At 39.4% G+C, this 16,676-nt stretch overlaps 1 protein-coding gene across 1 annotated transcript in view; it reads left to right on the forward strand.

The window, feature by feature from the left end:
• Positions 1 to 16,676, forward strand: part of LOC109478709 (NXPE family member 3-like) — a 30,538-nt gene that overhangs the window by 6,014 nt on the left and 7,848 nt on the right. The window contains exons 2-4 of the mRNA XM_019780417.1: positions 8,082 to 8,128; positions 9,785 to 9,859; positions 16,349 to 16,447. Coding sequence (XP_019635976.1) covers positions 9,827 to 9,859; positions 16,349 to 16,447 — 132 coding nt within the window. The 5' untranslated portion in view covers positions 8,082 to 8,128; positions 9,785 to 9,826. The remainder of the gene's footprint in view (positions 1 to 8,081; positions 8,129 to 9,784; positions 9,860 to 16,348; positions 16,448 to 16,676) is intronic.

A 16,676-nucleotide genomic window follows, 5' to 3' on the forward strand; every position in this document is an offset into this window, starting at 1 on the left:
GGCGGGAGCAATGTAGGGGGTCCGGGGGCATGCTCTCCCGGGAAATTTTGCATTTTTAAACCTTCAATGACGCATTTTCCTGCACTTTGATAGGCAAAATTAGGCGTAACGAAGATTTATTCATTAACGCTTAACGTTGAATTTAGGATGACAAATAACGCTTTACGTTGAATTAAAACGACCCATAACGCTTCACGAGGAATATACTGATAACGCTTAACGTTGAATTAGAGCGGGCCGGCAACGATTAACGCAGCTGGATTAACGGTAAATTAAAATAGCCAATAACGGTTAACGAAAAAGGGCATGCAGACCCTCATTCATTCACAGGTGAGCCATCTGATTTTAATACATGTGGTATTGTGCTGAATATTTGTAGTATGAGAAAATCCCGACTAAGGCTCTGGGAATTGTGATTCTAGCCTCCATACATTTTCCTTTCTTGTATAACCGGTTGGATCTGCTTCAGGCATAACTGAGACTTAAGTTCTGTGCAACACATTGTAGGTAGAAGATACAAATGTACTGTAGCTGTAAGGTTTGATCCACTCAAACCAGTATAGACCCCCTACTCTTTTTTTATAACCTTTACTGTCTTGGGTTGCAGTCATAATGTGTAAGTGTAATGCAGTGAATGACTTAATGTAAGAAAATTCTACAACCTTTACACAGTGTTAAATCAATTATACCTCTGTCAAATATGAGTATTAAATTACCTACAAGATTGCACATTATTTATTTTCATCCTTGTGACATTACTTACGCCGTTCAGGGACGGACATGACATTAGTCCTTGATCCAGTGCAATTTTCTCTGGACCGTGCTCCATACGGATTGACCCCTTTTGCGATTTAATAAAACATCAGTCAGAGAAGCCTTAATATACTCATTACAGAGTCATGCTAGCTCTATAATATGGACGGCTTTTAGCGTTGAAAGTCCAGAAGAAAACAAAATAATAATAGTGTAACTGTTCAATGAGCCAGGGTTCCTTGTAGTCTCATTATACTCATAGTACTATTACTAGTAAACTCAACTCCACAGTGCAGGTATTAGGCCCCAATTATACTATACATGTAAGAAGGCCTGCATGGCCTTTTTTATGAGGTTTAGTTCTAATCAGGCCTTTTTACTAAAATTTTAGTATTCGTAATCCGTAGGCAGCCACCCAAAATCATCGCAAGTCGTGATCAGTGCATTTGCCGTAACGTGTAATTGCTCGTAATCAGCTCTGAGAATTTAACGTAATTTGTAATCGACTGCGAAAAAATTTTGCTTAATTCGTAATCGTTACCCCCCATGCAGGCCCTCCTATAAGGACTTGACCCTCTAACCCCCAGCATCTCCAAGTTGGTGCAGTAAAGTATCGATGTTGACCCAGTGTACAGAAGGGTTAGGGACTAAGTACACAGGCTGTTGGTTTTGCTGGCTGTTATCTTCCTGTGACTTGAACCCACTGCTTGCCACACTTGTTTGTGTACCCTCATTTTCATAGAGAGATGTTGCCTTTATACGTCGATGAAGGTTAGACATCCAGGTAATACGATATGCCAAAAAACAGTTACTCAAGCAACTGGATATGATTTTGAAAACGTCAGACGTTTCAGCTAGTATCCACTAGCTTTCGTCAGTGATTGCCTTTACTTATTTAGGCCACAGCAAGTAAATTTTATGGATGACATCCTCTGCAGATTCCAAACCTAATGCGAGCGGGCGGGAAAAAAAAACAAGGCGGGCCAAAAAAAACAAGGTTCCTACAATCTAAAATTTTGACTCAATTGTTGTACAAATGGTTTTGATTCAGTAGGAACATCACATATCACTGCATCAAAGTAAGAAACGAAACATTAAATCAGAGCCTTTTCTTTTCTCCTCTCTTCATAGTTATCTGCCATCCACCTTCCGGCATGGCAACAGACATCTTTGCCCATTTTCGGCATGTTGACCACTGTCAGATTAGGCAACAAATTTTTTTTTCAAAATCAGACGAAAATTAATGCATGCGCTGATGTCATCCATGAAAATTACTTACTGTAGCCTTAGGTACTGGCTATTGGTTTTGTTAGGGGTCATACCAACCATGACTTGGACAATGTACTCTCAAGGAAGAGGTTGGGTGATGCGATTGTTACCTTCTTTTTCTTCTGTTTTGTCCTGCTTTCTCGCTGCTAATCCATCTATGCAAGGACATTATACAGAAGATCTATGGAAGCCCTTCTGTGGTACTAGCTGCCTTCTGTGGATATGGAATTAACCTTTAGTATAGTAGTACAATGTACTGTAACAAACAGAATTATACGAAAAATTAGCACTATACGATGCACTTAACTCTAGGTTCATTGGCCAGTTGATTTGTAGGATAATATCTTGTTAAATTGATGTCTGGAATACACAGAGAATATACAACAGTATAGAAAACCTTTAATGCAAAATGTCATTAATAATTAACATTGAATTTCTTATTTTCAAAATGCCTTGGAATTCCTAGTGAAGTAGTAAGAAATACTGCCAATGGCTATAAATCATAATGTTTAATATGTTTGTAAATATGTCAAACTGTAACTGTATTCATAACTTTTTCTTCTTGTTCAGACCTTGACATCATGCAGTTTTTGCATGTTCTGGAATTGGTGTAAATCAAGGCATTTAACCATATTGAAACAAGTATAGAAAGCCTGCAGAAAATTGCTCCAAATGTTCTGTAATCCCTTATCAAAACCCTGATCAACCAACAGTGACCTCCGCACAGACGCAGGTCGTTACAACTGCCCTCGTTTTGCATCAATCTTTCATGCAGCCAATCTTTTCCACCAAGGTTAGCGTAGCCGCCTGGAAGGGATTGCAAAAATGAGGCCTAGAAAAAAAAATGTTGTGTTTCCTGTTTCAGTCCTGAAAATATAGGGTTTGTTGGTAGGGATTATCTTTTGTTTTTCATTTCTTTCTTTTTTTCTATTTGTTAGACTTTGGCGATCTCTAGTGATCTAACTTATACAATATACTGTACAGTAAAAATTGCATAAGGAAACTTCAATGTCAATGTTGGAAAATTGTTTTATTGCTGAGGTGTCAGATCATGGAGCTAGAAAACGTCAATCAGCTCGAAAAATTTATGTTCCTTGCAGGGATCCACCCAAAAAAAAGGCTAGGGTTGGTAGTTTTTTCTAGGGTCGGTCGGGAAACAGGAACATTTTTTTCCTAGGCCTCAGTGCAGCGGCCTGGAAGGGATTGCAAAAATGAGCAGGCCAGGAAATGAATCCTGTAGGGGACTGGTGAAGGGATCTGACCTTGAATGACCTTGTGGAAGCCGCCTACATGTGCTGCTAAGAGGTCTGCTGCATGACATTGTACATGTACCAGTATTTGGACACCTGTATATTTGAATTACCAGATGTAAATTTCACCTAGGTACAATGTATAGGACTGTTTTCATTGGTCTTTTCTTTCCCTGGTCAGTTTGTGCATTGGACAATTCATACATGTACAGTAATGAATGAATTTCAATATTGTGTTTACTACTTATTGAATATATTTAAATATAGTTAAATTGGTTTGTTGTTTTGTTCGTGAACAGGATTATTCAAAATGGTAAGGATGGATTTATGTGTTTTTTGTTTTAGTTTTGTAGCAACTTTCTCTCAAACTGTAGTTATTTGTTTCTTTGGGATCAGCATTTGGTCAAATAGGTATACAGTAAATGGACTAGAACTATATTTTGTGTCACCTTGAAAGTGGCCATTGTCTTGTCTTATATTATGTCTCACTTGACATTATATAAAACTGGACTATCTCTGCTTTTCAAGCATGTATATATACAGGGGTTTGGATTGTCATGTTTACCGAAGGAAAACATATTGCTTTTGCTACTAGTATGTTGCCTCTTCTTCTTCGTCTTCTGTTCCAAATGCTGACCTCTGACCAGGCCAATGATCTGATTTGTTGACGTCTCTCACCATGGTAACTGGTGTTGAGTTACATAATGTTGCAATTTTATGGTAGGAGAGATTTATACTCCTGTCTGACCATATAATATGAATGTATTTGAGTAAGAATTAACAGAGCAGACCATATGCATTTGCTAAATGCAAATGTTACCTTTCTAGTTTGTCATTTGTTTTGTATGAGTTTTAGCTTCTTTCTTGTACAAATGTTGCATACACATGTGGCACTGCACTATAGATATATTAGTGTGACAGAGAACGCCAACAGATGCACGCCAAAGCTACACCTGTATCTGCTTGGTGATTAGGTTGTCTGTTCGGGTAGTGATACTAATGAAAAGGTGCTGGAGTTCTTTAACCTTAATTCCCAGTGACTGCGTAATGGATTATTATTACACAGCCGCTGGTAGGGTTACCTGGGTAACTTAATCAAATCATTCAGCTGCGGAGGCCTGCAGTAACTTGTTTTACAGTTGATCAAATTGGTGATGATAGCGACTTGAATTGATTGCATTGCCTCAGCCAACTCAGCATTAGATTGGCCATTTTCACTGGTGTAGTAAACTGTATGGATTAACCTAGTTAAGGAAAACCAATAGCAGGCATGTGTCTAAAACCTGTTTGTTGGTAAGTCACAAAAAGAAGGACAAAATTTCTGAAGAATTTGTCTAATTAAAAGATGAGTGTATGAGGCTTGGATGTTGCTTCAGCAAGTACACCTACACAATTATTATTCATAATAATCATAAAGCTAGTAATATTTAACTTTATATGGGGGCCTGCATGCCCTTTTTTGTAGAGCATAATCAGCCATTTTAATTTTACGTAGAGCGTAGACAGACCGCTCTAATTCAACGTAGAGTGTAATTGGCGCATTTTGCGTAGAGATCAATTCGCTGTTTTATTTTATGTAATGCGTTGTAGCTACCAGAATTTTATCGTAAAGCGTAATGGGGGAGGCTTCTTACAGTACATGTATATTCAGTGTAATACGTAGCCGGCTCTGAATATTTAGCGTAGAGCGTTGTTGGGGACCCCCCCCCCTTGCAGGCCCTCTTTATCATAGAATAAAAAGACCAAGAGTAAACTGATACTGTACTTACTACAGTAAACTACTTTACTCAAGTAGTACATGTAGGTACTGTGGGTATACATGTAGTTACTATACTGCCTGCTAGGAGAAGAGCATTTAAATGAAGAAATGTTAAGTTAAAAAGTTGACTGTAAAATAAAAAGCATTAGGTAACAAATTTTGGCATCAACGTTATCTTTATCTTACAGTCTGTAAATTTCACATGTTACTATTTTGGATCCACAAGCAAAAATGACTGTTTTCTGTCTGCTCTCTTGACTTTCCTGGGTTAGAAGGGCCCTTCATTGGCATCCAGTGCTGAAGTGATTAGAAATTTAAGCCATACAAAATTAACTCATGAATTCATGATAATTCAATTTGCATGTCTGGCCTTTGAAAGACATTGGCATTAAATTTCTTAATATTAGCCCCCGGGAAGCTGATTTGAAGCTTCATTTTCCAACAGCAGATCTGTCTGTATTTCATTGTGAAAATACTGGCCACCACCAAAATAATTACATCATGCCATAGTATATTTTACTGTATTTTGTTACACTGTTGACAGTTGACGGTTTAAAACTCTAGGCATATGTATAAAGAAGAAATAAAGAAGAAATTTGGCTTCAGTATGTTTTTGTGTAGTATGAAGTGTTCGTGTCATACTAGCTTTTAAAAAGTCAGGTTTTGAAAAGATTTTATCTATAGAGCTGCTGCAGAAGCTTTGTGTAGTCAGAATTTCTAACACACCAAAGGGAATTCACGTATCTTCCACAAATGGAACCATTTGACATCACAGCAAGGTTGCCTCACTAATGGAAGTGTGGCGCAGTTTTCATGGTCAGGTCTGATCAAGGTGGTTACCCCTGGGTTACATGTATGATCAGGTCGGTTAGATTTGTCTTCATCAAAACAGTCTCAGTTCACAGTTTTCTCGAGCTGAGGATCAAACAATCTAATTTTGAAACATATCTGTATTCATATCTGGGTATGCTGCAGCAGGGAAGGTTCTTGCATGTCATACCAGTCTAAACTGGTCCAGCTAAACGGTGTCTTGAATGTTATTCCAGTCCAAATTGGTCCAGCTGAACCGGTTCTTGCATGTTATACCAGTCCAAACTGGTCCAGCTAAACCAGTTCTTGGATGTTATACCAGTCCAAACTGGTCTAGCTAAACGGATTCTTGCATGTTATTCCAATCCATACTGGACCAGTTAGACCGGTTCTTGCATGTTATACAAGTCCAAACTGGTTCAGGTAAACTGGTTCTTGAATTTTATACCAGTCAAAACTGGTCCAGGTGAACCCACCCTATATTTTGCAAAGATAGGGCCAATTTTACTGACCCGGTAAAGAGCCTTTTACCCAGTGCTGTATGGAAATTGATCCTTTATGCCACATTAAAGATTTAAACAAACATAAACTAAGGGTATTAATCCTTCTAAAGACCCGCCACTGCAACAATCATATATACTGTGTATTGTCAGACAAGGTATGCAAAATTTAACGTTTAATGTATCTTTTATAGCTGAATGGTGTTTTGAAAGGAACCAATTTCATGGTTGTCAAGACACGCTCCGATTCTACTTCCCTTTGGATGGTCAGGTGCAATTCCTTTAAGAGCAATAGTCTGGTCATCTTTTATTATCGAAAGGAAAAATATCGTCAAGAAATTTGCCAAATCTAATTTATAGTTCCAATTTTACTTTGGAAAAGTCCCACCCAGAATTGTCTGAAAAGTGTGGTGCGGTACAAATAAGTTTCAAACCTTTCTATATCAGAATGTGCTAAAATTTAGTGGGTGCAAATCTGTCCGAATGATCAAAATCTGCAACAAGATCCTGGAATATTGGATACTTGGGCAAAGCCCCATTACCGACAAGTAGATTTGCATTCAGGAATGTAACGTTAGGTCTTTTGAAAACGCCAGATGTGCAGTTAACAAATAATCAATAACACCGTGTATCGGGCTGATAGTGTGTCATTACCACCCAGCCTGGCCCTAGTCATAACTGACGCCCGTGGTTAGAATAAACGTACGGCCTATTCAATTCTCTGTGTCTCGCGTGACGTTTGATTCCTTGGTTCATTTGCTCGCTATTGTCCGAGGTCTTCGCTGTCTCTATGAAACAGATGTTAACAGTACGGCTTTGACAGAGGATTTGGCTGGTAATAGTATGACTTATGCAGTTCTAGCAGAGAATGTTTTCACTCGGAATCAACGTGTATCTACGATATGATTGCCTGTAGTGTTCCTCGGTGAATGAGTGCACGAGGTTTTACAATCCAGTGATTCTCCCGGACTTCAAAGGGACTGGCTGAATTCTGGAAGCATCTCGCTGGAATGGGTTTGTTTGAAGTGCTGCCCTTGAGCAGACCTTGTTGCAATGTGCTCAACAATAAGGTCAACTCTCATCTAAAAAGTGCACTTGCAGCGCCCTAATTCTGCTCACGCCAAGACCTGCATGGACAAAAATTGGATCCTGGCCATGACTGTTACAGGGATGCCCAGAGTTTTCTTTCTGCAGAGGTGCTAATGCTGTGAAATTATCCCCTATGGGCAGAGATTGCAAGGAGCCCACCATATCTCTATATATGTGTGCGGAGGCAAGAAGCTTAGAAGTCTAGTGCGTTACACGGATGAGAGGAGGCTGGAATTCTGCACGCTGCCAAGTGTTGCCCTGGGCCTGAGCCAAGGGGATTACATATCCTGAGCTCATGTGTTCTCTTCAGAGAAGGGCAGCAAATTGCACCCAGTGTCTACACTGTAACATTAATCCCTAGTACTGGGCGTCTGCTTGAATGTAAATACCATGTCATAACTCGGGTATGAAAAGCTCCAGGCTCAGAAAATCTTTCAAAGGAGTGAAAGAACCCTTCCAGGAATAATCTGATGATTCCGTGTAAACGTTTATTTGAAGAGCAGATAACCAAAGAAATGAGACAGATAGGCGGCAAAGGATTGTCTTCAGCATTGGAGGATTCGCAAGGTGTCTTTTCTTTGTCAGTCAGCGAGACTGATTCGGATTCAGACAGCGTGCTTGATTGGTCTCAAGACTCTGTATTTTTCCCAGAACCCTCTCTCAGAAGAAATCGTGGCATCCTTGGGGAAGAAGAGAAGGTAGGACAAGACAGTCATTATGCCTTTAAAAAAATTGACAAATTTTTCCATATTTCTTTAAATTTCTATTATTTTAGATGAGGCTGAGGTAGATTTTAAACGTAAACATCAGTTTCAGAATCTTTCAAAATCATAATTTTTTTCCATATCATGTAGAACCATTGGTGAGCCAAACATCTAAAAAATGTCAAAATTTCCCCTCAAAAGTCTAGATGTGCCTGAGAACTACTAGTAATTTGGCCACCATAATCTTTTGCTAGACCGACATACAGTATAGATAACTGTTTATTTGACTAATTTGTGTCCAAACTCAATATTGCCCTGAAGACGGGAAGAATCAATTCTCAATCAGTTTTGAATATTGCTTTTCACACTATACTTTACATGCACTATACCAGAACAGATATGACAAGATATAGGACATTTTACAACACATGCCAATTTTATGGCGTTTTTTATGAGGCATTCATTTTATGGTAGTTTTACGAAAGTCTCACCCTAAGCTATCAATTTGCAGTAACTGTTTTTCTCCCTGTTGCCTAATGCTGTATCCAATAGACAATTGGTAACAAAATGGTTACTTCAGTCAAGATGGTTAGAGAGAACCTCCTTGGTTTTGCTTCTATACATGTATATGTATGATGAAGATTTGGATGTCTGTCAGTATGATGAGGAGTTGCATGTGGCTGTAGAGTCCTATGAAGGATGAAGGTTAAAATGGTTAAGATCAAAAGAGCATAGCTGTTTTCCAATAACTGATTTTGTGGCCTTATGTCTTAGAAATGTTTTTTTGGTGTTAAAACTTCACTGTGCATCACTGTTTGAGGGCCTGTACTGTTCATGATTTGGTGTGATATTGATACTAATAACAGGCATTTTGATATATTTTATAATAGTGGATTTAGTGTTGTATACTACGTACATGTACATATCTGATAGGGGTTAATGAGTAAGTGTAAGGTAATAGACCTGTAAACACCATCATGCTTTACCAATTATTAGATAATATATAGACAGGGAATACAGGAGCACGCACACAATTAGCACTCTCATGAAAATAAAACGTACTGGTAGTGTAAAATTAGTCATTAAGATTTAGGCTCATTGCCACCTGTTTTGATGAGGACTCCATGGTAACTGGTGCTGTAGCAGACACCCTGTGGTGTTGGAGTACATTATGTAGCAAGTGGCATGGAGAAGCTTCCCTTTATACATTGTATATGTTTGTGTTTAAAAAGAACTAAATGGAGAAGTAGTTTGCTGTGCTAGACCATGTGAAGGTAAACACTAGGGCTATTTAGGCCACACTGATTTGGTTTTATGGATGATATCTGGTCGCGCATTGATTTTTGCCTGTTCTCCCCAAAAATATAACTCTGAGGCTAAAGCCTGGGTGTCATCCTCCATAATCCATTGTGGCTTAACCGACTATACTAGGGAGCCGGCGGTAACTTCGGAGGATGGTACCCAGGCTACGTATACTGAGGTGCCACAGAACTCTAGAACTCTGAGTACAATGCCGACTCATCATGATTGCTGCATAAGGCCAGCATGTGGCGGCTTGTAAAAGTAGTCAACACCAGCTTTGTATTCCTGTGGTTTAGCAGCATTCGTGCTCTGTTGTTTCTCTCTGACTGTCCTCTGTGCCCTGTCCAGGTCCCCCGCCCCACCACGGCTGCTGACGGTGGTTGTTCTGCCATGAAGATCAGTGTGACTACTGAAGAACCCAGGGTGAGCTGGACAACTCTCTTACCTTTTTCTCTTTCTTTATTATTACCTCAATGAAATATTGAGGCTTTGTTTTCAGTATGTGTGTTTGTGTGTGTGTGTGTGTGTGTGTGTGGTGTGTGTTGCATGTGTGTGGTGTGTTGTGTGTGTGGTGTGGTGTGTGTGTGTGTGCGTGTGTGTGTGTGGTGTGGTGTGGTGTGGTGTGTGCGCATGTGTGTGTGTGGTGTGGTGTGTGTGTGCGTGTGTATGATCATGATAACATTTTACTTTTTGTGTTTTGGAATTGGTATAACAAAAGCGAGAAATTACAGTATAAGACTTGGGACCCCCTGGCAGCTTTCTCAGGTGCAGTGGTGGAACGTCCACTTTTGGTACTCATTTGGGCCCCTAGCAGCTTCTTCTGGAATTGCAAGCCTTACAATCTCTCAAAGAGGATAACTGGAGAGAGGAACTCAACAAAATTGAAGCTCCTGGCATATTCTGACTTTTCTTGTCCTTTATTTAGCCACTTGGAACCTTTGACATTATATATTCCTGGCTCAACCAGATTGGTGGGGAAAGGTCATGATCAGGGTTTGCAAAAATAAAGGTCACTTCTAAAAATGGGGTTTGGATTATTATATATAGTCTCTGCAATTCAAAGTCCAGTACTTCAACTTTATTGTGTTATTGAGTTACATGTACTTGTCGTTTTCATGTTGTATAGTTGTTTGAAAGCAGTATTTAAGGATAATTCCACTTTTACCAAGCATGTCAAAGCTATTTTCAGTAAAGAAAACCCTGTCTTTTTAAGTTTAAATGGCCTATTCTAGAATTCTTGGTGATTTGCAATGGTCTAGCCTGGTTACCAAACCTAATTTAGCAGCTTAGTTACCAAACGTAATGAGTGAAAGAGACTCAGCAGCAGAATTAGGTTTGGTGACCAGGCTAGCAATGTTTCCATCATGAAAATCTAGGTGATGTGTGACAGTCCATTCTCTCAAGCTAGCTAGTCCACCTTCATTGATGCTGTTGTGATGGTCCCTGTTTAAGTTGACCCATGTCAGAAATATTGTGATTTGCAATGGTCCCTGTCAAGGACCGACCTAACGAAATAATCCATGCAATTTGTGATGGTCGGCTTGTTCATGGTCATTGGTAATTTGTGGTGACCTTAGCTGATCCATGTCAGAAACCTTGGTAATTACATGTACTTTCCCCAAGTTATGTTTTCCAAATAGTGTTTGTGTGTGTGTGTGTGGTTTTGTGTGTGTGTGTGTGTGTGTGTGGTTTTGTGTGTGTGTGTGTGTATGTGTGGTTTAGCATGATAACTCAAGAAGCATATATGTATAGGTCTTGGTGAGACCTAGAAATGATTAGATTTGGTGCCCCCTGGTGGCTTTTCAAGGTACTGCAGCAGAACTTCCGGTTTTGATATGACATGTTCGCGGAACTACATGTTCAAGGTGGCAACAGGTGCAAAAAAACAAAAAAGAAAGCAAATTATTTGTTAACGGTTATGATGATTAGTTTGTGGTACAGAAGTGACCGCGAAAACTGCGAACATAAAAGTACCGCAAAAAAAATCGGGAATTACAGTAAATTCTTAACTGACCGTTCCATCTGGCACCTCTACCCAGGCTTCCCTTCCTGTCAGCTCTGATCATGTCGTACTTGGCTCTGATTCAATGTGACCAGGAAACACCACGTAGCACAAACATTCACAGTTTCAACCCACAATTTATCATTACACACAGTCTAGCTGCTCGGTAATACCCTCCCACAACTACGTGTATGTACATCAACGTCTCATCCAGTGATATGATGTTGTTTTGACTTCGTGCAGCACTTTTGTAATAATCCCATGTACTCATGGATTACCCCTGACTCTCTAGACAGGATATGCGTGTATCTGCTTCAGTTGTTATGTGGCAAACAAACGTGGTAGTCTCTAGGCAGTGGATGGCATGTTTTTAGTGTGGGGATGATGTTTATGACATCTTGTGTGAGAGGATGATGCTGTCTTTAGTAAGAGGAGGTTGAAACAAGAAGAGTCGGTAAGTTATCTGTTCAAGTATAAATTGCTTAGTCTTTTCAGTTCCACGTTTGTATGCTTTTATTTCAGAACTGTAATTTTCAGTTGATGTTTGTTGTAGGCCTAAAATGATAATAGAATAATAGTAATTGTACATGTAGTACACGAAAAAATAGAGACTTGCAAGTTTGACATCGGGCTCAGAGGTGGTAACCTGGTATTCCAAATGTTCTAGACATGTACACTTTGGCCAGGGCAAGATGGTTTGGGTTAAAGCTTTACCATGTTTACATCTCATTTTAATGGTTTAATACCTCCTGACTTTAAAAAATTGTATTTATTATGACTATATTTTGTAGCTAGACATAAATGTATACACATGTTTTATCAACATAGACCAAATGTAGTCTCATTACTGCAATTTACATGTATACAGACAGACAGTCACACATATTCCACAGTGCCTGCATTTCTAACATAGCTTGGCTTCAGGATACTTGTTAGAGAGGTGAAAGGTCCTTTTGGCCACAGAAAGGTGTACAAATCACATCTACATGTCTGCTTTCAAAGCTGGGCTTTCTAAGTCACAGTACTGTTCACTGAGGTGAGTTATATCATTATATAATACTGTATAGCATTACTAAGAATAAAGTAAGATAACCAATCATCTCACTATACTACAAGTATACATAGTATTACATACATTGTAGTGAGTTGTTTGCAGTACAGGTACATGTTAGTACAACTGCATGGTTCTAATTTGCATGGACACTGAAAGGGCCTACGGTTCTCTGAGATTCACACATGGAGCTAGCAGTACTTATTTATTTTGTCAAAGAAAACTGGTAAGTGTGGCTTTTTTTATTCAGATTTGTTGGAAAAAAATTGAACAAGGCTCTGTATGGTACATATAGAGAGCAATGTAACTTGAGGACCCAAGGTGTAAGAAATTTAGAGAGGTTTGACTCAAACCTCTCTAAATTTCTTACACCTCAAACTTTGAGGTCATTTTTAAAGATACGTGTACAATGTAGATTTCAACCTACGAGTATAACTGCAGAGATACACACCATATACATTTTTTGCAACAATGCATATTTTTTTAAGTCAGAGCCAGGGGCAATAATGTCAGTTGAATTGCAGTCATAACAATCACATTCACAAGCTGCTTTACTGATATGTTACTGAAATAAGACTGTCAGTAACTGATCATTTGCTGACAGTCACATATCAGTACTGGTGATTTTGCAAAGGGATGTTTATGTAAAAACCGAAAGGGGCGAGCATGCCGGCCCTGTGAGTACTGGCACTGAGGATAAGTGTGGCAGCTCCAGGGATGTCGGACTCGGAAGATTCGAGGACGAATCTTGAAAGAAAAGGGGGAGTAGTGTAACAGTGCTAACTGACCATGCTAAATGGTCGTGCGACCTTTTAGTGTAATGGTTAGCGTTGGTGACCGCCAAGCGGACAACTCGGGTTCGATTCCCGGTTGTGACATGCTCGCCCCTTTCGGTTTTTACATTTACAAAAATATATGTATGTTGGATGCCATGCACTCAGATATCAAAATGCCCTGGGTAGAAGAACTGCCTAATATAATAGACTGATATATTTTAAGTTTGTTGAACTGAGGTACGGCATTACTGTCATTAAGATATAAGCCCTTTAACTCCACAGCCAGCCAGTCAGACTTTTATAATCCCTTTGAGGTAAGTCCTACTGCGCACTTTAGTAATCAGCCTTGACATTGAAAGGGCTTGTTACGCACCCTTGTACACAAGGGAAGAGCCACGCTGCTGGAATTGATGAGGAAAACTTCCCGGTAAATGATCCAGTTGGAAAACATTCAAGTCCCACTATGAAACCCATGTTTTTTCACCATCCCCTATGGAATAATAGTGTAATAACTTATACAACAGATTTCAAGAGTCTCGATGTTGGAGACAGATTTGAATATACAGTATCTTTATATGTAATGGTTCTCACAACACAAAAATAGGTAGATATATAAAGAGCTGCTTTGTTATTAGAAAAAATATGGAAAGTTGTGATTAGCCCACTCGATTGTAACACTTCATCAAAGACTTATGCTAGCCCTTATTGTTTTTAGTAAGGCCACACCAATTTAATTTGTTGGTTCTCGGATTCGCCTCTTCGTTTTTTTCTGATTTGCAAAAAAAAAAAAATTGATTCTGGTCCTGAATCAACTGAAAAATGCTCATATTTTGCCCCCCAACAGTTGAGGAAAGTCCTTAGTTCCTAGTTGTTACAGTTTTCCCATCTATCATTGCAGTGGTTTGATCAAAAGTTCAAAATTCAATGTTTAAATTTTAACCCAGCCTTTTGTGTTGACTTCCTGGCTCATTTTGTAGCATTTAAGCCTATAATAGGATGCCTAGACCTGTTTTTATTTTTTCACCCTGTCGCTTCATATTTTTTCTGAAAAAATCCGAGAACCAACAAATTAAATTGGTGTGGCCTTAGGTCTTATTCAACAAATTTTATTTTATTGTTTGTTACTTGTTTTATGTAGTTTGCCATACATTGTACCATGTGCAATTGTCGTGCAATAAAGTTCTTCCTATTTTCATTATTCCATTGGTGATAGATGTTACCAGCAACAACTTTTTTTTACTTATTGTAGATTTTCCTCTTTGATTCCAAACCCTGTCACCGCAGGCTTTTTATATTTATAGACTTGGCAACTTCACAAGATTCTGTGTTCTACCCGTGTACTGATCTTGTGACTTACACTGACTCCTGTAGTCAGGGATATAAACAACTTGTTTCTATGAATCATTCTCAAAATCAAGGGGAGCTACACACATTTTCATTGAGTACAACAAGGTTCACTATATGGGGGGGCCACATGCCCTTTTCCGTAGAGCGTAATTGACCGTTTTAATTCTACGTAGAGCGTAGACGGACTGTTCTAATTCAACATAGAGCATTATTGGCACATTTTGCATATAGAGCTTCCTGAAATTTATCATAAAACGTAATGGGGAGGCTTCCTGAATTCAACATAATACGTAGCCAGCTCTCAAAATTTAGCGTAAAGCATTGTGCGGACCCCCCCATGCAGGCCCTCCTATACCCCCCCCCCAACCGTAGGTTAATCTTATATAATGGAACCAGTAAGTTACAGCAAAAGTGACCAGGGAGAAGCTTTAAGCGCTACAAAGGAACATGGAGAATTTTCTTTCTACTTTATAAAGACCAGGAAGGATTATTAATGGACATCCAGCAAAGCTTGTTAATTTGTATCTAGATGTTAGCCTGGATGTCATCTATGAAACGAGATCTTTGTAGGATAGCCTCTATAGATATCTGTCCCAGCTGTCTTGAGTTAATGGTCCAAAATGCATTCAGGTCCCAACCGGTTTGTAGAACTGCAAGGTCAAGCCTGGCGCTAATGATCTCCCCACTGCCACATGTTGGCTGTCTCCTGTTGTATACATCAGGAACAGGCATGGAGAAGTCTGCCAACTGTAAAGTTGCCTGGTGACCTGATCCAGGTTAGATTTTCACTGGTGTGGGTTATCTGGTTGGTTAGTTAGTTAGTTGCTTTGTTTGTTTGTTTGTTTGTTGGTTGGTTGCTTGCTTGCTTGCTTGCTTGCTTGCTTGCTTGGTTTGTTGGTTGCTTGGTTGCTTGTTTGTTTGGTTAGTTGCTTGCTTGGTTGGTTGGTTGGTTGCTTGGTTTGTTGCATTAATTGCAATTGGTTGCTTGCTTTTTTTTTGGTTAGTTGCTTGGTTGGTTGGTTGCATGGTTAGTTGGTTAGTTGGTTGGTTAGTTGCTTGGTTGGCTGGTTGGTTGGTTGGTTGGTTGCATGGTTAGTTGGTTGGTTGGTTGGTTGGTTAGTTGCTTGGTTGGCTGGTTGCTTGGTTGGTTGCATGGTTAGTTGGTTGGTTGGTTGGTTAGTTGGTTGGTTGGTTGGTTGGTTGGTTGGTTGGTTGGTTGGTTGGTTGGTTGGTTGGTTGGTTGGTTGGTTGGTTGGTTGGTTGGTTGCATGGTTAGTTGGTTAGTTGCTTGGTTAGTTGGTTGGTTGGCTGGCTGGTTGGTTAATTGCTTGCTTGGTTGCTTGCCTTCTTGGTTGCTTGCTTGCATGTTGCTTTGTTCACTTGCATTCTTGGTTGTTTGAATGGTTGGTAACTTGCCAGATAGCGTTGGCTTACCTGATAAGATATCAAAGTCAAAATCTGGTGATGGATTTCTATGGATAAATGTTTACCCGAGGGAAAGAGTTTTTGGCATGGACTAATCTTGATAGAATATTAGGTCCTCATTTCAGCTTTGCCAGCAGATCGATCTCTCCATCTTGCCATGAGCTAGATATAGATCATGTGAAATATGAATATGTATATACATGTACATACAATGTAATACATAAGCACAGGGCATTCTGAAGCAGGATGAACCTAAAGACTGTGTCATGATGATGGTGATGTTTATGTTGTTGTTGTTGTTGTTTGTTCAGCCAGGTGACTGCTGCCTCCCCCACCCCCCTACCATGCACCGTCACATCCAGGTGTTCATCAGCATTGTCATCTTCGTCATTACGTGGGTCTTCATCCAGGTGGGTTAACATTGTTCCTGATGTTTGATCAGTCTTCTGGCCACTATTGAACGTAACCGCTGTACCTTTTTGTCTATTGTATTTGGCCACTCTACTTTCATGCCAAATTTCATGTTATGAAGAAATTGAATGCATTTAATGAAATGGTTCGAAGAAGAAGAAGAAGAAGGAGAAGAAGAGAAAGCAATATGTTAAATGGTGAAGTCATTAGAAATAAAGAAAGATCATA

Source organism: Branchiostoma belcheri, unplaced genomic scaffold (genome assembly GCF_001625305.1).
Source record: "Branchiostoma belcheri isolate BF01 breed outbred unplaced genomic scaffold, Haploidv18h27 scaffold45, whole genome shotgun sequence".
NCBI lineage: Eukaryota > Metazoa > Chordata > Leptocardii > Amphioxiformes > Branchiostomatidae > Branchiostoma > Branchiostoma belcheri.